At 42.2% G+C, this 22,114-nt stretch overlaps 1 protein-coding gene across 1 annotated transcript in view; it reads right to left on the bottom strand.

Moving 5' to 3' along the window:
- The window catches only part of LOC126355729 (dipeptidase 1-like), a 1,497,236-nt gene that overhangs the window by 32,502 nt on the left and 1,442,620 nt on the right, over nucleotides 1-22,114 (bottom strand). Inside the window, exon 13 of the mRNA XM_050006099.1 lies at nucleotides 13,035-13,173. Within this exon, the coding sequence (XP_049862056.1) occupies nucleotides 13,035-13,173 (139 nt within the window). The remainder of the gene's footprint in view (nucleotides 1-13,034; nucleotides 13,174-22,114) is intronic.

Genomic DNA, 22,114 nt, shown 5'->3' on the forward strand with positions numbered 1-22,114 from the left:
CTACGGAGATTCTTCCATAGAGTCGTGGGTGTCAGATCGCTGCATACGAGGGAGCGAGCGTGCCTGATTTTGGCATTGCGAATGCATTGTTTCACTCTGTTCCGTAGCTTTCTATATTCTTCAAAACGTTCGGGTTTCGGATCTGCCTTGAAACGCCTGTGGGCAGCATCCCTATTAGTCATCATTTGACGTAATTCAGCTGTCAGCCATGGAGCAGGAGATTTTCTTACACGGACTGTGCGCACAGGTGCATGTTTGTCATAGAGGGCAGTGAGTTTATCACCAAGTTCATTAATTTTGCCGTCGATTGTAGGTTCTCTGATTATTTGATGCCATGAGATTTCTGAGCAATCGGCTGTTAGAGCGTCAAGGTCAATACGTTTCATGTTCCTACAAGTTATGTAACGCGACTTGATCCTTGGGGGCTGCACAGAGTAGGCCAGGAATATTACATCATGTGCTGAGAGGCCGGGGGCCGATGATTGACCAACATCTCTTACTTTGTCAGTCTGTTTCGTTGCGATCACGTCTATAAGAGTATGACTGTGCGCCGTATGGTGTGTAGGTTGTAATGGAAGAATGTTCATGCTATTGCAACTAAACAATCTTCTTAGGTTTATTGCGGAGGGAGTGTCTCTTAGCAGGTCTATGTTCAAGTCACCCATTACGATGACATGTTCGTATTGACACTGAAGTGAATGTAATTCCGACTGGAAGGAACTCATTGAGCTTATTTTTGGCGGCTTGTACACGACGCCAGTCAAGAATTTCCGACTTTGTATATTTATTTCAATGAACATGAATTCAGCCTCTTTTTCTTCAGCAGGATTTGACGTACATAAGACTTTCGCTTTGAGATCTGTTCGTATATATGCGCCGACCCCGCCACCTCGCTTTTTTGATCTGTCTGCCCTAAGAAATGTGTACCCTGGGAGATGAATAGATGCAGAGGATATGTGTGGTTTCAACCACGTTTCAGATAAGAGGATTACGTGGTAGTTTAGTTGGTGGAAGAGGAGGCTAAGTTCTTCGTAATGCGCAGGTAAAGACTGAATGTTGCAGTGAGCTGCTAAAAGCTCGGACGCGTTCCGCTGAGCAGCCTGGAGTAGGGTGGCAGACTGGTTTGTCCCTTTGTTAGGCACTACCTGCCGCGAGGGGCACTGACCGGTGTTTCTGCCAAGTGACATATTCCAGGGGTGTCCGAGATTTTGCGCGCCCTGTTTGTGACTCCGCGAGAGCCGAAAGAAAAGCGACTGCAAGAGATTTCCTGAGGTTGCGGGAGTATTGAAAATGGATTAGTGGTATTCGGTGCAGGGAGAATATGACCAAAATGGTGACAGCTGTGTGTCACTGAGTATCCTATGTCGTAAGAGGAAAAGTGTAATTAGAGTATTTGAAACAGCTTAGGGTGGAAATAAGGGAAAGAGGAGTGACATAAGAGGCCGATGCTGCCAGCAGAGAGAAGAAAGCTTAATATTTAATAGAGTATTGTAGGAAGCTAGAATTAAATTGAAGTTTGCTAAAGTGATACTGATAGTAATTTTTGTTATGCACAATTTAAACCGAAGAGATGGTTGACTAATGAACTAAAGGAGAGACAAATAATTGCAATAGAACTATTACAGAATGGAAGAGAATAAACTGAGAAAATGAAAAAAGTATTAGCAGTAACTAAAACTAAGCAATGGCTACAGCTAAAGACACAAAAATAGTAAAAAGTTAATACAGTTACAAAAACAATTAGTTGAAGGTACAAATAATTGAAAAGTTAATAAGTTACAAAAACAATTAGTTGAAGGTACAAATAATTAAAAAGTTAATACAATTACAAGACTATATCTGAGTATAGGACTGTTAAAATTTGAAAATGGTGTTAAGTTTGACTTTTGGCTCGAGTAGGTTCACTTAATACTATTTAGTTCTGTCATGTTTGTGACTGTCTTCTTTCCAGCTGCAGTCTTAATGATTACTCTGCCATCCTGAGTCCACACATTCTGAAGACCGAAATGGGATATGGCACTGTTTAAAATCTTTAGCCGCTCGTGTGTCAGATCTTCCCTTATTGTAATCCCTGTCCTTGCTAACTTCTTCTTCTGGGTAAAGATCTCAGCCCTTTTTCGGTACGACACAAATTTAATAATTATTGGACGAGGTTTGGTAGCACCTGGTAGTTTTCGTCCCACCCGGTGGCTCCTGTCAATGTCTGCCTTGGTCACTTCGACGCCTAATTTTTCACGCGCAACCTGTATAAGCAGGTTGTCCGTGTCTTCTTCTTTATTTTCTGCTACTCCAAACAGTCGTAGACTATTTCGCCTTTGGTACTGTTCTAGCTCGTCTGTGGCGGCAGATAGTTTCACTTCCAACTCTCGTGCCTTTTTCTCGTATTCAGACACAGACTTTTTTAGTGCTGTAATTTCGGCAGTATTGGCCTCAACAGTTTCACGCATTTTGGCCAATACTGCTGCCGTTACAGTATCTGATATGGTGCCTGCTATCAGATCGAGATTGTTTTTATCGCGAAGCGCAGCGTTTACCTCAGAGCGAACCAACTCCGCTATACCGGGAGCCGCGGCCGCACCTTCCGCCAGGAGCAGGCCCGCCGCACCTGCTGCTTCCCCGCTGCTGGACGCGCTGCTGTTGATTCTTCTGTTTACCATTTTCTCGCAGATATTGGCGGAGCACAGAAAAAAATAGCACTACTGCACAGAACACTGTTGTTTACACGATTTCCACTTGTACTAGACAACACCACCTGCGAGAACACCTTCGAATTCGACTAAATTTCGCGAGCCGAACTTAACACGTGTTACACTGCAGCCGCCATGAGCATTTAGTAATGAAAAACGAAAAGCAGGTTCTTATCTCGACATCCGGATCCAAGTGTACGATCTTTGGCCAGAGTGCAGGGAATCAATCGTGATGAAGGAATATTTAAACTTACTTTCCAGACTCATTGCGTGCAGTGTCTTGAATGGAGGATATAATATGAACTTCAGCAAAAGCAAAACGAGGATAATGGAAAGTAGTCGAATTAATTCCGGTGATGCTGATGGAATTAGATTAGGATATGAGACACTTGAAGTAGTAAATGAGTTTTGCTATTTGGGGAACCAATAATTAATGATGGTTGAAGTAGAGAGGATATAAAATGTAGACTGGCAATGGCAAGGAAAGCGTTTCTGAAGAAGAGAAATTTGTTAACATCGAGTATACATTTAAGTGTCAGGAAGTCGTTTCTGAAAATGTTTGTATGGAGTGTAGCCATGTATGGAAGTGAAACATGGACGGTAAATAGTTTGGACAAGAAGAGAATAGAAGCTTTCGAAATATGGTGCTACAGAAGAACGCTGAAAATTAGATGGGTGCATCACATAACTAATGAGGAGGTATTGAACACAAATGGGGAGACGTTTGTGGCACAACTTGACAAGAAGAAGGGACCGGTTAGTAGGACATGTCCTGAGGCATCAAGGGATCACAAATTTGGCATTGGAGGACAGCGTGGAGGGTAAAAATCGTAGAGGGAAACCAAGAGATGAATACACTAAGCAGATTCAGAAGGATGTAGATTGCAGTAAGTACCAGAAGATGAAGAAGCTTGTACAGGATGGAGTAGGATGGAGAGCTGTATCAAACCAGTCTCAGGACAGAAGACCACAACAACAACAATATCTTTATAAAAACTTATTACATCAAAGAATTCAATAAAAGATGTTTAAAGTGTTTTTATAATTTTTCCCCTTGACTTTACAGAGATTTTTCCGATGGTCATGTGTCCCTTACCTGTCTGACCATATAACCCTGATACTCAAGTAGGATGGCCAAGTGTTACATATTTCTTAGGACTCAGTTGAGTGACAGGGAACGCGGCACGCTGTTCTATGTAGCCGCACCCAGAACAACGACAAGAACGACATGAGCTGTTAGCAGTGTCACCCAGCACACGCAGGAAAACGAAAACAATGGGCCACGGATTACCTTGCCACAAACCATTGTGCGTCTGTGGTCCATATTTAATGTAGCTCAGAGAGAGACGTAACACGCAAAAAGATAACTTCTGTGTTTATTATCAAAAAAGTAGAACATGATTAAAGGCAGTGAGACACATTTCACTTCGATTCGTTTTGGAAAATTATCGTTGATTCTATTGCAAACTCTTGTAGCTTAATTCTGAACTGAGGTACCGTATTGTACGCTAACTGGGGGCCCAGAAACGACGGAGAGGCTCCGTCCCCGCCGCATCCGCAGTGGTCCACAACCCCACGACGACTACCGCAGTCCACTTCACCCCTCCGCCACCTCACACCGAACCCAGGGTTATTGTGCGGTTCGGCCCCAGTTGCAGACCCCACCGGAACGTCTGACACGAGACGAGTGTAGCCCCTACGTTTGCGTGGTAGAGTAATGGTGGTGTACGCGTACGTGGAGAACTTGTTTGTGCAACAATCGCCGACATAGTGTAGCTGAGGCGAAATAAGGGGAACCAGACCGCATTCGTCGTGGCAGAGGAAAAACCGCCTAATAACCATTCACAGTCTGGCCGGCTCACCGGACCTCGACACAATTCACCGTGTGGATTCGTGGTGGGGACCAGGTGCTCCTTCCCGCCCGGAAAGCTGTGCGTTAGACCGCACGGCTAAGCGGGTGGGCTGAACTAAGGTAATATGTAGGTAAATGGTGTTGTTGTTGTTGTTGTCTTCAGTCCTGAGACTGGTTTGATGCAGCTCTCCATGCTACTCTATCCTGTGCAAGCTGCTTCATCTCCCAGTACCTATTGCAACCTACATCCTTCTGAAACTGCTTAGTGTATTCATCTCTTGGTCTCCCTCTACGATTTTTACCCTCCACGCTGTCCTCCAATGCCAAATTTGTGATCCCTTGATGCCTCAGGACATGTCCTACTAACCGGTCCCTTCTTCTTGTCAAGTTGTGCCACAAACGTCTCCCCATTTGTGTTCAATACCTCCTCATTAGTTATGTGATGCACCCATCTAATTTTCAGCGTTCTTCTGTAGCACCATATTTCGAAAGCTTCTATTCTCTTCTTGTCCAAACTAGTTATCGTCCATGTTTCACTTCCATACATGGCTACACTCCAAACAAATACTTTCATAAACGACTTCCTGATACATAAATCTATATTCGATGTTAACAAATTTCTCTTTTTGAGAAACGCTTTCCTTGCCATTGCCAGTCTACATTTTATACCCTCTCTACTTCGACCATCATCAGTTATTTTACTTCCTAAATAGCAAAACTCCTTTACTACTTTAAGTGTCTCGTTTCCTAATCTAATTCCCTCAGCATCACCCGATTTAATTTGACTACATTCCATTATCCTCGTTTTGCTTTTGTTGATGTTCATCTTATATCCTCCTTTCAAGACCCTGTCCATTCCGTTCAACTGCTCTTCCAAGTCCTTTGCCGTCTCTGACAGAACTACAATGTCATCGGCGAACTTCAAAGTTTTTATTTCTTCTTCATGAATTTTAATACCTACTCCAAATTTTTCTTTTGTTTCCTTTACTGCTTGCTCAATATACAGATTGAATAATATCGGGGAGAGGCTACAACCCTGTCTCACTCCTTTCCCAACCACTGCTTCCCTGTCATGCCCCTCGACTCTTATGACTGCCATCTGGTTTCTGTACAAATTGTAAATAGCCTTTCGCTTCCTGTATTGTACCCCTGCCACCTTCAGAATTTGAAAGAGAGTATTCCAGTCAACATTGTCAAAAGCTTTCTCTAAGTCTACAAATGCAAGAAACGTAGGTTTGCCTTTTCTTAATCTTTCTTCTAAGATAAGTCGTAAGGTCAGTATTGCCTCACGTGTTCCAACATTTCGACGGAATCCAAACTGATTCTCCCCGAGGTCCGCATCTACCAGTTTTTCCATTCGTCTGTAAAGAATTCGCGTTAGTATTTTGCAGCTGTGACTTATTAAACTGATAGTTCGGTAATTTTCACATCTGTCAGCACCTGCTTTCTTTGGAATTGGAATTATTATATTCTTCTTGAAGTCTGAGGGTATTTCACCTGTCTCATACATCTTGTTCACCAGCTGGTAGAGTTTTGTCATGACTGGCTCTCCCAAGGCCGTCAGTAGTGGAATGTTGTCTACTCCGGGGGCCTTGTTTCGACTCAGGTCTTTCAGTGCTCTGTCAAACTCTTCACGCAGTATCTTACCTCCCATTTTGTCTTCATCTACATCCTCTTCCATTTCCATAATATTGTCCTCAAGTACATCGCCCTTGTATAAACCCTCTATATACTCCTTCCACCTTTCCGCCTTCCCTTCTTTGCTTAGAACTGGGTTTCCATCTGAGTTCCTGATATTCATACAAGTGGCTCTCTTTTCTCCAAAGGTCTCTTTAATTTTCCTGTAAGCAGTATCTATCTTACCCCTAGTGAGATAAGCTTCTACATCCTTACATTTGTCCTCTAGCCATCCCTGCTTAACCATTTTGCACTTCCTGTCGATCTCATTTTTGAGATGTTTGTATTCATTTTTGCCTGCTTCATTTACTGCATTTTTATATTTTCTCCTTTCATCAATTAAATTCAGTATTTCTTCTGTTACCCTAGGATTTCTAGCAACCCTCGTCTTTTTATCTACTTTATCCTCTGCTGCCTTCACTACTTCATCCCTCAGAGCTACCCATTCTTCTTCAACTGTGTTTCTTTCCCCCATTGCTGCCAATTGTTCCCTTATGCTCTCCTTGAAACTCTGTACAACCTCTGGTTCTTTCAGCTTATCCAGATCCCATGTCCTTAAATTGCCACCTTTTTGCAGTTTCTTCAGTTTTAACCTACAGGTCATAACCAATAGATTGTGGTCAGAGTCCACATCTGCCCCTGGAAATGTCCTACAATTTAAAACCTGATTCCTAAATCTCTGTCTTACCATTATATAATCTATCTGATACCTTTTAGTATCTCCAGGATTCTTCCATGTATACAACCTTCTTTTATGATTCTTGAACCAAGTGTTAGCGATGATTAAGTTATGCTCTGTGCAAAATTCTACCAGACGGCTTCCTCTTTCATTTCTTAGCCCCAATCCATAATCACCTACTATGTTTCCTTCTCTCCCTTGTCCTACTGACGAATTCCAGTCACCCATGACTATTAAATTTTCGTCTCCCTTCACTACCTGAATAATTTCTTTTATCTCATCATACATTTCATCAATTTCTTCATCATCTGCAGAGCTAGTTGGCATATAAACTTCTACTACTGTCGTAGGCATGGGCTTTGTGTCTATCTTGGCCACAATAATGCCTTCACTATGCTGTTTGTAGTAGCTTACCCGCATTCCTATTTTCCTATTCATTATAAAACCTACTCCTGCATTACCCCTATTTGATTTTGTATTTATAACCCTGTATTCACCTGACCAAAAGTCTTGTTTCTCCTGCCACCGAACTTCACTAATTCCCACTATATCTAACTTTAACCTATCCATTTCCCTTTTTAAATTTTCTAACCTACCTGCCCGATTAAGGGATCTGACATTCCACGCTCCGATCCGTAGAATGCCAGTTGTCTTTCTCCTGATAACGACGTCCTCCTGAGTAGTCCCCGCCCAGACATCCGAATGGGGGACTATTTTACCTCCAGAATATTTTACCCAAGAGGACGTCATCATCATTTAATCATACAGTAAAGCTGCATGTCCTCGGGATAAATTACGGCTGTAGTTTCCCCTTGCTTTCAGCCGTTCGCAGTACGAGCACAGCTAGGCCGTTTTGATTAATGTTGCAAGGCCAGATCAGTCAATCATCCCGACTGTTGCCCCTGCAACTACTGAAAAGGCTGCTGCCCCTCTTCAGGAACCACATGTTTGTCTGCCTCTCAACAGATACCCCTCCGTTGTGGTTGCACCTACGGTACGGCCATCTGTATCGCTGAGGCACGCAAGCCTCCCCACAAACGGCAAGGTCCATGCTTCATGGGGGGGGGGGGGGGATAAATGGTGTAATGTGATTATTAAGCATAATAGGGTTCCATCTATATATGTGTGGTGTTTGGCCTGCAAAGTCACCTTCAGGAAATCTGAAGGACATGCTCGAACAGCGAGTAAAATGTGGAAACGCCGACATCATCATCACCGCACTTTGGCGGAACTGCGCCATCAAATTCTCGGCAAGTGGCGTAACTGGAATGTGACGTATCTGCACAACCTTGTGGGCTAGCATCTTAACCGTATCTAGGCCGTTATCAAGTCACGGGGTGGAATTATACGGCATTAAATTGCGTTCTTTCGATTTCTCTACCGGTGACTAATTTTTTTTTCAGTGAGCTTTGTAGTCAATCCGCTCTGCCATCAGAAGTTACAATGTTGGTGTTGTGTGAACTTCCTGAATACTTTTTGGAGACAAATAGAAAAATTCTATAGCAATGGTAGTGAACTATAATGAAACGTAACGATAAAGTTATAGGTGAAGGATATGCTACGATGTGTGAGGAAATAATGGTTATTATTATTATTGTTTCTTTCCTTTCTCAGACGTTATGTCTGGTTAAAAATGGAAAGTCACGCGGACCTTGATCAAGCGTGACTTCCTTTTAACTGTACGGTATATGTTACATTGCATTTAGGAACTTTCGGGTAATTGAACATGTATCAATAATTACAGATTTCTGTAGTTGTGTATATACGTTAGGATGTAGCTGTATTGCGTTGACATACTGGTGGATATCGTGTGGTATGACTCCTGTAGTTGATAGTATAATTGGTATAAAGTCAACTTTATCCTGATGCCACATGTCCTTGATTTCCTCAGCCCGTTGGATGTATTTTTCAATTTTTTCTCCTGTGTTCTTTTGTATATTTGTTGTATTGGGTATGGATGTTTCCATTAGTTGTGTTAATTTCTTATTTTTATTGGTGAGTATGATGTCAGGTTTGTTATGTGGTGTTGTTTTATCTGTTATAATGGTTCTGTTCCAGTATAATTTGTATTCATCATTGTCCAGTACTATTTGCATGCGGGAACGTGTTGTTTTATTAGTTTATGTTGTATGGCAAGTTGTTGATTTATTATTTTTGTTACATTGTCATGTCTTCTGGTGCATTCTGTATTTGCTAGTATTGTACATCCACTTGTGATGTGATCTACTGTTTCTGTTTGTTGTTCGCTAAGTGTGCATTTATCTGTTGTGGTATTGGGATCTTTAATAATATGCTTGCTGTAATATCTGGTGTTTATTGTTTGATCCTGTACTGCAATCATGAATCCTTCCATCTCACTGTATATATTGCCTTTTCTTAGCCATGTGTTGGATGCGTCTTGATCGATGTGTGGCTGTGTTAGATCATACGGGTACTTGCCATGTAGTGTTTTCTTTTTCCAATTTACTTTCTTCGTATCTGTTGATGTTATGTGATCTAAAGGGTTGTAGAAGTGGTTATGAAATTGCAATGGTGTAGCCGATGTATTTATGAGTGATTGCTTTGTGTAATTTGTTAGTTTCTGCTCGTTCTATAAAGAATTTTCTTAAATTGTCTACCTGTTCATAATGTAGGTTTTTTATGTCGATAAATCCCCTTCCTCCTTCCTTTCTGCTTAATCTGAATCTTTCTGTTGCTGAATGTATGTGATGTATTCTATATTTGTGGCATTGTGATCCCGTAATTGTATTGAGTGCTTCTAGTTCTGTGTTACTCCATTTCACTACTCCAGATGAATAGGTCAATATTGGTATAGCATAAGTATTTATAGCTTTTGTCTTGTTTCTTGCTGTCAATTCTGTTTTCAGTATTTTTGTTAGTCTTTGTCTATATTTTTCTGTTTGTTCTTCTTTAATATTTGTATTATCTATTCCTATTTTTTGTCTCTATCCTAGATATTTATAGGCACCTGTTTTTTCCATCGCTTCTATGCAGTCGCTGTGGTTATCCACAATGTAATCTTCTTGTTTAGTGTGTTTTCCCTTGATTATGCTATTTTTCTTACATTTGTCTGTTCCAAAAGCCATATTTACACCATTGCTGAATACTTCTGTTATCTTTAGTAATTGGTTGAGTTGTTGATTTGTTGTTGCCAGTAGTTTTAGATCATCCATGTATAGCAAATATGTGATTTTGTGTTGGTATGTTCCAGTAATATTCTATCCACAATTTGTATTATTTAGCATGTTGGATAGTGGGTTCAGAGCAAGGCAGAACCAGAAAGGACTTAATGAGTCTCCTTGGTATATTCCATGCTTAATCTGTATTGGTTTTGATGTGATATTATTTGAATGTTTTGGATATTAAGTGTGGTTTTCCAATTTTTCATTACCGTGTTTAGTAACTGTATCAATTTACGAACTACTTTGTATATTTCCAATATTTGTAGTAACGACGAGTGGGGTACACTATCAAAAGCTTTTCGGTAATCAATGTATGCATAGTGTAGCGACCTCTGTTTAGTTTTAACTTGATATGTTACCTCTGCATCTATTATCAGCTGCTCTTTACATCCTCGTGCTCGTTTGCATCAGCCTTTTCGTTCTTCATTTATAATTTTGTTCTGTGTTGTATGTGTGTCATTAATTTCTGTGTAATGACTGAAGTTAATATTTTGTATATTGTTGGTAGGCATGTTATGGGGCGATATTTTGCTGCGTTTGCTGTGTCTGTTGGATTTTTAGGTTTGAGATAAGTTATTCCTAGTGTAAGTGTATCAGGGACTGTGTATGGGTCTGCAATGTAACTGTTAAATGATTTAGTTAGATGTGAATGTGTTGAGGTGTACTTATTTAGCCAGAAATTTGCTTTAGCCAAGGGCTTTCCAATTGTGCGTAGAATTAATTGCTCGGATGACTCCATGCTGTAAAATTATCACTTCTGGCATTTGTGGTACCATTTGTATGTGTCTGTTTTTGCTTGTATCCACCGTGCATGTCTGTTATGTTATACCAGGTTTGACCATATATTGCTCCAGAAGTGTTCCATGTCTGTTATGTTTGGTGGACTGTGTATTTTAATGTGTGTGTTATCTATTGTCTGGTATAATTTCTCTCGGTTTGTGTTGAATGTTTAGCTTTGTTTCCTTCTATTTAACTTTTTTGTATCTTCTAAGTCGTTTGGCCAATGCTTGTAATTTCTACTTCTTTTCGTCTAATTGCTCTATCGCTTCTTGTTTTTTGTCTGATATTTCATTTCTTATAAATTGTGTTAGGTGTCTGATGTCTTTTCTCAGTTTTTCTATTCTGATCTGTAGCCTGTGTCGCTATGCCGGTTTTGTGGGTTTCTTCTGTGTGTTGGTTGGATCTAATCTCTGCCTAGTGTGTATATTTAGTGTAGTGAGTGCTCCTATATAAACCAGTACTTGCAACTCTTCCATAGTTGTATTTTCATTTATTTTGTTGTGTACGATTGTGTCGAATAGTTGTTATTGTTGTTTCGACTTGTGGGTTATTTGGTGGTCTATGCAAGAATGGTCCAATGTCTGTATTTGTGTCTTTGTATTCTGTATATGTCAGCTGAAATTTTTCTTCTATATCTAACATGTGTGTCACTTCGTGTTCTATTTGTGCTTGTTCTGGTGGCTGTTTTAAGATTTCGTTTTCCTCTGATTGGTTAATTGATACGTGTTGTCCTTCGTTTGTTTACTCTGGGATGTTTGAGTCCATTACTGTATTTCCTTGTTTTCTGATTGCACATTATTTTGTTCGAGTATTTGTTTTACTTGTTGTTTGTTGCTTTGTAATTCTGACTTGGGTAGCCTATTATTTTTGATTATTACATGGATATGATCAGCTTATCGTTGTTCTGTTAAAAATTTTAATTCTGGGTATCTGGTTATAAATGTTGTGTATACTTGTGCTCTGTATCCAGTTGTGTTGGTTCCTAATTTTGTTGCTTGGTAATAATAGAACATGAGGTGTCTGTTAACTTCATCTGACCATATCATCCTCTGTCTTTGTTTTCTTTCTAGAGTAGTTGCAGGAAGCATATCCTGCAAAACACCTCTACCTGGATTTCTATCATTTGCCATGTGGCTAGCAGTGTCGTTACCACTGTGGACGGGCATAGGGTTCAAGCGTCTTCCCCGACCATGACAGTGCTTGTCCGAGGCTTCATTAGTTCTGTGCTGAACCAACTAATCACACTAAAAGGGGGGTTAGCCCTATTAGTGGTTTGTTCTTTTCGTCGGCGTTTACGACTGGCAGAACGTATTGGTGGCCTATTCTTTTCCCGGGCCTCCACGGGGTGTATTATTATTATTATTATTATTATTATTATTTTCGTATTCAGGGCAGTACGATAAAATTATTTAGAAAATAAAACAATATATAAACGGGATTTTATACAAGTCAAATTGGTTTTGAGGCCCAGAAATTGGCTGTTTTGATTGCTGGATCATTTGCTGCGACCAGGTCATCAATTTTTCATGATTCAGGCTATTTCAGGCAGACCACGGGGTGTGCATCATCGTGAAATTCTCCGCATTCGCAGGAAGCATCTCCAGAAATGTATCCCCATCGGTTCAAGTTTTGTTTGCGCCTCGTCACTCCAGTCTGAAATCTGTTCAGTGTCTTCGACGTCTGATAGGGTAGTTGGAAACCAGCAGCAGGCCCTTCCTTTAGGCTTTGGCCATTATTTTCAATTATTTTGTCCACCACAGTTCAATTCGGCGAGTGAAATGTGAAGATGTAATTGCTTCAATTGTTTGCCGAAAACTCTTTCTGGGCTTCACCGTTGAACACGGTGCTTCACTCCCAAAACTGGGATGCCTGGGATCGTTTACATGCTTTTTTCTTTTCTACTTCTGCCGCCGTTCTTCGTCTTATCTCCGGAGGTGCTCTGCCTGCCACTTGGTAGATTTTGTCGACTGGAGTTGGTCGTAGGCAACCTGTTATGATACGGACTGTCTCGTTGAGAGCTGTATCAACATGCTGGGTGTGTGCAGAGTATGGATATATGCCATGTATTTGGTAGAGATTTATTGATGATTACAGTTCTAAGTAGCTACGCTATGCGGTGTCTGGACAGTGATGAGAGGTGCACTGGGACGTGGGCGAGCTGCTCGCGGCGGGCGTACCTTCTCGACCTCCCGGAAGACCCTGACGAGGTTGGCGCCGGCCAGCTTCTTGATGTCGGAGGCGCTCCACAGCCGGTCCCTGGCCAGTTCCGCCAGCAGCAGGGGGTACCGAGACACGTCCTCCAGGCCCTCCGGCGTCCTGCAACACCGGCCACAGACGTCACACCACTGCTCCCGACCTGTGGAACCATCCAGGAACCCTCTGACGTTGGAAGCACTGCAGAGGGAACCTGCGTAGTTGAACTGGCGTTCCACGTCAAGGATGAAGAACTTCGTTTATCGTGCCCGCATTAATCTTAATCTCCGTTTAGAAACAACTGGAACATTCCACTACGAAAATCACGGAGATTCAACCAACCACCATACACGTAACCTGGCACAGTGTCAGCTAACAAGCTGACTGAGCCGTATTGGCCCCATTTATTTCGAGTATAAAATTATATCAAACAGAATGACGATGGCAGCACTGTTGAACAATAAATTAGGTGCAATGCACAGGATGGGTGAAGGAGAGCTGTTGAAAAAGATTGCTGCAGTATTTGATGTTGAAACATTTACATTTTCTCAGACATAGCTGATGCAGACGTAAACACATGGCTATCAAATAACAATGACAGTATGATTTCTGGTAACGAAATAATCCCCTTTTCTTCGTGTATAGACAATAACGACAATGGTCATGGATTAGTTTATAAAATGGACGCTCAAAACGATAAAATTATGACACATAGAGACTCAACAAAGCAGCAGGACAAAAGTAATTATTTACAGGGTGAGCACAAAGTCTTGCCCTGACTATGAAAATTTATAACACTATAACCTTTTGACATAATAAGTTACATTTGATGCCGCTAGATAGGTTAATGTTACTAGTTTTTTTAAAGACCACTTAAGTTAGAAAACCTCAACGTGTGCTCCCTCGGTAGCTCGGATAACTTCGAGGCGGTATTCCAGTCCTCGTCAGGTATTTCGTAACAATACCGAAAGCAGCTTGTATTCTAGCTTGCTGTTCGTCGATGTCAGCCGCTGGTGTGTCGAAGACTCTGCCCTTGACATAGCCCCAGAAAAGAAAGTTAAGAGGCGTAATGTCTGGAGAGCGGGGTCGACAGGGTGTTGGACCGTTCCTTCCAGTCCGCCGATCCGGACATTACTCCCCTCTCCAGACATTACGGCCCTTGACTTTTTTTCTGGGGCTATATCTAGGACAGAGCCTTCGTCACACCAGCGGCTGACATCGACGAACTGAAGGCTAGGATACAAGCTGCTTTGGACACTGCGATACAACACATGTTACTAAATACCTGGCGAGAACTGGTATACAGCTTCGACGTTATCCGAGCTACCAAAGGAGCACACGTTGAGGTTTACTAACGTAAGTTATCTTAAAAAAAAGAAAACTAGTAACATTAACCTATGTAGTGGCATCAAGTGTAACTTATTATGTCAAACGGTTATTTTGTAATAAATTGTCATAATGAGGGCAAGTCTTTGTGCTCACCCTGTGTTTGGAAAGCCAGACGGAAAAGCAAAGGTGGAAATATTGCTAGTGAAAAATTACCTCGACATTGCAGTGTATAAACTCGCAGCCTTTTGTTATCTAGTCGCTGTTCGTGTGAAAATAATATATAATTTGTGCTTCGGCATTTTCTGACTTTACAGATTGTATGGCTTTTCGATTAGCGTGGTCCGAATAAACGAGGTTCCACTGTACCTGTTAGAGGCTAGATACTCTGAGGCGATGTAAGTCATGGGATAGCGATGTGCGCATGTATAGACGGCGGCAGTATGTATCGCGTACACAAGCTACAACCGGGCAGTGGACTGGAGCAGCTGTCATTCGCACTCAGGTTTTTCCTGTGAAAAGATGTGAAAATGTTTCCGACGTAACTATGACCCCACGACGGGAATTAACAGACTTTGAACGTGGAGTGCTAACTGGAGCACGAAAATTCATTTCGGAAGTCGTTAGGGAACTTTATAATCCGAGACCCACAGTGTGAAGAGTGTGCCGAGAATGCTAAATTTCAGACATTACCTCTGACCACGGGTGACGCAGCAGCCACCGGTGTTCACCTTACGACCGAGAGCTTCGGAGCTTACATAGAGTTGTCAGTGGTAACAGACAAGCCGCACTCCGCGAAATAACCCCAGAAATGAATGTGAGGCGTAAGAGGAACATATCAGATTTAACAGTGCGGCGAAATTCGGCATAACTGTGGCCGTATTGGCTGAACTCTAGACGACTGGAAAACCGTGGCCTGGTCAGATGACTGACGATTTCAATTCGTAGGATCTGATGGTAGGGTTAGAGTGTGGCGCAGATCCTGCAAAGCTATGAATCCCAGTTGTCAACAAGGCTCTGTGCAAGCTGATGGCGGCTCCATAATACTGTGGGTTGTCTTTACATTTAACACGATGGAAATAATTATTTTCGGCTACTTGGAGACCATTTGTAGCCATTCATGGACTTCATGGTCCCAAACAACGATGGAATTCTTACGGATGACTATGTCACCGGTTCACAAATGTTGGCGATTGAAGTGAAGAACATTCTGTACAGTTCGAGCGAATGATTTGACCATGCAAACCTCCGAACATGGCTCCCATCGAACATGTATGAGACATAATCGAGAGGTCAGTTCGTGCACAAAATCCTTCACTGGCAACATATTCACAATTATGGTCGTCAATAGAGGCAGCATGGCTCAGTATTTCTGCAGGGGACTTCCAACGACTTGTTGAGTCCCTGCCGCGTCGAGTTATCTACTACAGCGGGCAGGATGTAGACCGAAGCGATATCAGGAGGCGCACCACGTCTTTTAACACCCCAGCGTAGAGCACAGAGGTTGTGATCGATGGAATCACGGTGTAAGAGACTATGTCTTTCGAATGAGTAATAATTTTGTAAAGGTGACGTGTACTAACCAAAGAGAATACGAAAGATGTACGTAGAAAATGCAGTACCTAGGAGCATAAGGTGGTTTTGATCGGTGTAGTGACTGATTTCGGAACCACATCAAGGAAGGCGCACTAGAGACCGCCTTAAGCAGTTTCCGCCAGTTTTACGGTTTTCGTTATAGTTTGACATGAAGCTGTGTTTTGTGCAGCATTTGTAAATATTTCATGCTCTACGCATTCAGCTACTGTATAATATATTACAGCTATTTGGAGGATATTGTTAATTCTTGAGGGACATAAATTTTATATTTGGTAAAGTGCTACTTGTAAAACCGCCGGACGATTAATCCATACTTCATCGGTCGTGCACCATCTTGTACGTTGAAACAGAAGGAGGTCTTTTGCCACGCAACATGTGACACTTGCAAATGAACGTGAGTTCTTAATCTCTCAAAAATTATACGTATCTTGAAATTTGAAGTTTGTGTTAATTTCAAATACCTTCTGTTTAAAAATATATTGAATTTATTACTGATTTTTGATAATACTCTTGATTAATTTCATTTCACCTAGTGGGTATTGGTAATGTAAGTAACATATAGACTATTAAGTTCAGTATTGACAAGATTTTCTCGAACGTAAGGCTTTGAAATCTCGGTGTAATTATGTTTCTAGGTACATGAGCAACCTGCATCTTGGACCAGCCTTTTCAGTCTGAATTTTACAGAGTAATTCTAAAATTTCAGAAAAGGCTGTAGCACATAAAAAAAAGGAAGTCCATCATTTGAAAATGGAGTGAGAAAATTTATTAAACTTCTGTTATATGGCTGGAGGCGAAAGTCAGAGAAGTGTACACTCTCCCCTATCTACTACATTCCGTACATAGCATTAATATAAAGAAAGTGGTGTACCATCAACACCTCCCCCTCCCCCCCAAAAAAAAGCCTTTAAATCACCACATTTCACATCCATATCTAAACATCCTCTGCAGCGCACTCATAGGTTTTGTGATGTTAACAAACCTGAGAATATTCACCGACGGTTTCTACAAACCTATTTCTTCAACAACAGTATCCTTAGCGTCGACAGGTAGTATGGAATCACAGAAACGAATGGGCGGGATCTTTGTTAGAGGGCTAATATCGAAACTTCCTGGCAGATTAAAACTGGGGGCAGACTGAGAATCAAGAACTTTGCCTATCACAGGCGAGTGATCTAGTGAGCAAACTTTGTCTGAGCTCACGACTCGCCCTCCCAGTTTCATTTCCGTCACAGGATCCAAGTTCGAAACCCGGTTCAGCATACAGTTTTGATCTGCCAGGACATTTAAAATCAGCGCAAACTTCGCTGCAGATTGAAAATTCATTGTAGAACAATGCTGCCATAAATGTAACACATACAATACATTTCAACACAAGGAGTAATACGGTCTGTACTTCACATAAGGTATTCGTATGGACAGTTGGCATCCCTCAACAAGCTCTAGTGAATTACAAAAACCATTTAAGGAGATACGAATTATTTGTCCCAGATCATCCCTCACTAAGCGATACGGAATTACAAAAACCTTTTGAGGGGGTATAAATTAGTTAACCTTCCAAATCTTGTAAAAACACCATAAGACACAGTTGACGATGTCACTGGATCTAGTGTCCATGTACATTATGTGATCAAAAGTATCTGGACACCCCTGTGTAATCCGGAATTGACCACTAGACGTCAAGAGAAGCGGACCCGCCAATATAACTCCACGTCTACATCACACTCCGCAAGCCACTTAATGGTGAGAGGCGGAGGGTACTTTCAATATCACTAACTTCACCCTCGAACCCTGTTCCACTTGCAAATGGTGCGTGGGAGGAATGACTGTAGGCATGCCTCTGTATTGGCTCTAATTTCTCGAATTTTCTCCTCGTGGTCAATATGTCTGATGTATGTGGGAGGAAATAATACGTTCTCCGACTCCTCCTGAAAAGCGCTGCCCCGAAATTTCAATAGTAAATCTCTCCGTGACGCACAACCCCTCTCTTGTAATGTCTGCCAGTGGAGTTTGTTTAGTATGCCCGTAACGCTCTCTCGCTAGCTAAACGATCCCGTGACGAAATCCGCCGTTCTTCGTTGAATCTTCCTATCTGATACGGATCCCGTATGGATGAAAAATACTCAAGAATCAGGCTAACAAGCGCCTTATAAGCCACTCCTATCGTGGATGACTTACATTTGCTTAAGATTCTTCCTATGAATCTGAGTCTGGTGTCTGCTTTTCCCACTATCTGTCTTCTATAGTCATTCCATTTAAGGTCGCTCTGTTTAGTTAACGACTAGCTATTTTACGCCAGACGCTGTCTCCAGCTGTTTTTCATCAATAGTGTAGCTGTACTGTAGCAGATTTCTTTTGCTATGTATGCGAAATGTATTACATTTATTTACATTCAGGGTCAAATGCAAGAGTCTGTATCGTCCTTAATATAATCTGGCGTTTGCTACTTTGGTATACACACCTTCATAATCTGCGAATAGCCTTAAAGAGCATCCGACGCTTTCTACTAGATCATTTATATATACTGTAAACAGCAATGGTCCTATCACACTTCCCTGTGGTACTCCGGATGTTACCATTACATCTCTCGATTTAGTTCCGTTAAGGGCGGCGTGTTAATTTCAATCTGCAAGGGAAGTTTTGAATCCAGTCGCAAGTCTACTCCGATACTCCGTAAACTCGTATTTTTTTCATTAAACGGCAATGCGGGAGGGTGTCAAATGCCTTACTGAAATCAAGGAACATGACATCAACCTGAGTGCCGTTGTCCACTGCGCTGTGGATCTCATGGAGCCAGCTGAGTTTCACAGGATCTCTGTTTGCGGAATCCATGTTGATTTTTATAAAGGGGATGTTTATTTTCCAAAAGCGTATTAACTCTTGAGCATAAAACATGTTCCATAATTCTACAACAGATTGACGTCAACGATATAGGTCTATAATTGTGTGGATCTGTCTTACGGCCTTTCTTAAAAACGGGAATGACCTGCGCCTTTTCCCAGTCGTTGGGTAGCTTTCGTTGCTCAAGCGACCCGCGATAACCTCCTGCTAGGGAGGAAGCAAGGTCCTTCGCATAATCTTTATAGAATCAGTATCTGCCATTTCGATGTTCGCACGGCGATTGAAAGAAGGCACTATGTTACCACCATTCGCGGTGAAACAACTTCGGCAGATCGAATTGAGTATTTCGGCCTTCTCTCTGTCTTCTTCCGTTCCGGTGCCGGTGTGGTCGCTGAGAGAATGATTAGATGATTTTCGACCCACTGACTGATTTTACATACGACCAAAATCTCCTAGGGTTTTAGTCAGGTCGGTTGGCAACGACTTACTTTCAAAATCATGGAACCATAAACGGTGCAGGGAGAACCGTGTTGTCGATAAAGGAGCAGTAACAAACAGTACAGTGGTTGGACAGATCCACCGAGGATACTATTGTCCATCTAATTATTGGAACAATCTTCCTAACGACATGCTTACTTCGACATTCCATAAATCAGTTCTCACCAAGAAATCGTTTGGGTTTTGAAGCAGCAGAATGACGCACAAGGCAACTGTTGGTTATGCGAATGTGAAGTGGAGAGGCAGAGGAACAGAAAACGCAAGGTGAGCATTATGTACTGACAAAACGAGACCGTCGAGGAATGCAGATGACTGCATGAGATCAGCGCAAGGAGTCACATGTAAGTCCCAAAGTGAATGGGGAAGCTTCAACAGAAACATGCGCAACATCAGGTGTGCCCGACGGCAGCGTAAGATGTCTGCTGCTGTTTACTATTTACGTAAACGGTCTGGTTGATGGCACTGACATAGGCATTAGACAGTTTGCCAATGATGCTGTAGTCTACAGGAAAGTACACTACTGGCGATGAAAATTGCTAAACCACGAAGATGACGTGCTACAGACGCCAAATTTAACCGACAGGAAGAAGATGCTGAGATATGCAAATGATTAGCTTGTCATAGAATTCACACAAGGATGGCGCCGGTGGCGACACCTACAACGTGCTGACATGAGGAAAGTTTCCAATCGATTTCTCATACACTAACAGCAGTTGACCGGTGTTGCATGGTGAAACGTTGTTGTGATGACTCGTGTAAGGAGGAGATATGCGTACCATCACGTTTCCGACTTTGATAAAGGTAACATTGTAGCCTCTCGCGATTGCGGTTTATCGTATCGCGACGTTGCTGCTCGCGATGGTCGAGATCCAACGACTGTTGGCAGAATATGGAATCGGTGGGTTCAGGAACGCCGTGCTGGATCCCAACGGCCTCGTATCACTAGCAATCGAGATGACAGGCATCATATCCGCACGTCTCTATCCATGAGTCAACAGATGGGGACGTTTGCAAGACAAAAACCATCTGCACGAACAGTTCGATGACGTTTGCAGCAGCATGTACTACCAGCTCGGAGACCATGGCTGCGGTTACCCTTGACGCTGCATTACAGATGGTGTACTCAGCGACGAACCTGGGTGCACGAATGGCAAAACGTCATTTTTTCGGATGAATCATGATGGTCGTATCCGTGTTTGGAGACATCAAGGTGAACGCACATTGGGAGCGTGTATTCGTCATCGCCATACTGCGTATCACCCGGCGTGATGGTATGGGGTGCCATTGGTTACACGTCTCGGTCACCTCTTGTTCACATTGACGGCACTTTAAACAGTGGACGTTACATTTCAGATGTGTTACGAGCTGTGGTTCTACCCTTGATTCGATCCCTGCGAAACCCTACATTTCAGCAGGATAATGCACGACCCCGTGTTGCAGGCCTTTCTGGATACAGAAAATGTTCGACGGCTGCCCTGGTCAGCACTTTCTCCATATCTCTCACCAATTGAAAACGTCTGGACAATGGTGGCCGAGCTACTGGCTCGTCACAATATGCCAGTCACTATTCTTGATGAGCTGTGGTATCGTGTTGAAACTACATGGGCAGCTTTACCTGTACATGCCATACTCTGAGCTCTGATCGACTCAATGCCCAGGAGTATCAAGGCCGTTATTACAGCCAGAGGTGGTTGTTCTGGGTACTGATTTCTCACGATCTATGCACCGAAATTGCCTGAAAATGTAATCACATTTCAGTTCTAGTATAATATATTTGTCCAAGGAATCTGCATTTCTTCTTGGTGTAGCAATTCTAATGGCCAGTAGTCTAGTGTCATACGAAGGTTGTGATCAAACCAATGAGGATTTGCAGAAAATAAATGCCCAGTGTAATGACTGGGAGTTATCTCCCAATAAATTTCTTTGTTTAAATGGCTCTGAGCACTATGGAACGTAACTTCTTAGGTCATCAGTCCCCCAGAACTTTGAACGACTTCAACTTAACTAACCTAAGGACATCACACACATTCATGCCCGAGGCAGGATATCTCCCAAAATTAGTAAGTGAAACCTCCGTCGTATAACAAAAAGAAAGTCCCCAATAATGTACCAATATAAAGTGAATATCCATTGTCAGGAAGCGGTAGCGTTAGTCAGGTATCTAGATGTGACTATTCGAAATGATTTCAAATGGAACTATCAGATTACACAAGCAACGGGCAACGCGAGCTATACATTGCAGTTTATTGGTAGAATCCTGAAGCGATGCAGTCTTTCAACAAAGGAAATTGCTTACAATACGCTATTTCGTCCAGTGTTAGAGTACTGTACGTTTGTGTGGGACCCTTACCAGTTGGGTCTGATTCATGAGATTGAGAAGGTCCAAAGAAGAGCGGCAAGATTCGTGACTGGTGCATTTAGCCATCGCGAGAGCGTTGCAAATCTCATAGAAAGTTTGTAGTAGGATAGACTTGCAGGTAGACGACTCGCTAAACGGAAGGGGCTGCTCACTAATTTCCAGAATCCGATCATCACGGAGGATGTAGAGCATGTATTGTTACCACCAACCTTAATATCGCGCAATGATTACCATTCAAAGATAAGGAAAATTAGAGCTCGTACTGAGGCCTTCAGACAGTGCTTTTTCCTTCGCGCGATCCGCGAATGGAACAGATGGGGGGAAATATGACTTTGGCGCGAATAGTACCCTCCGCCACACACCACTTGGTGGCTAGCGGAGTATATATGTGGCTGCAGAATTTGTGTAAGAATAAACGCAAACTGTTTCCAGTAACAAGATTCA

Source organism: Schistocerca gregaria, chromosome 3 (assembly GCF_023897955.1).
Source record: "Schistocerca gregaria isolate iqSchGreg1 chromosome 3, iqSchGreg1.2, whole genome shotgun sequence".
NCBI classification, from domain to species: Eukaryota; Metazoa; Arthropoda; class Insecta; order Orthoptera; family Acrididae; genus Schistocerca; species Schistocerca gregaria.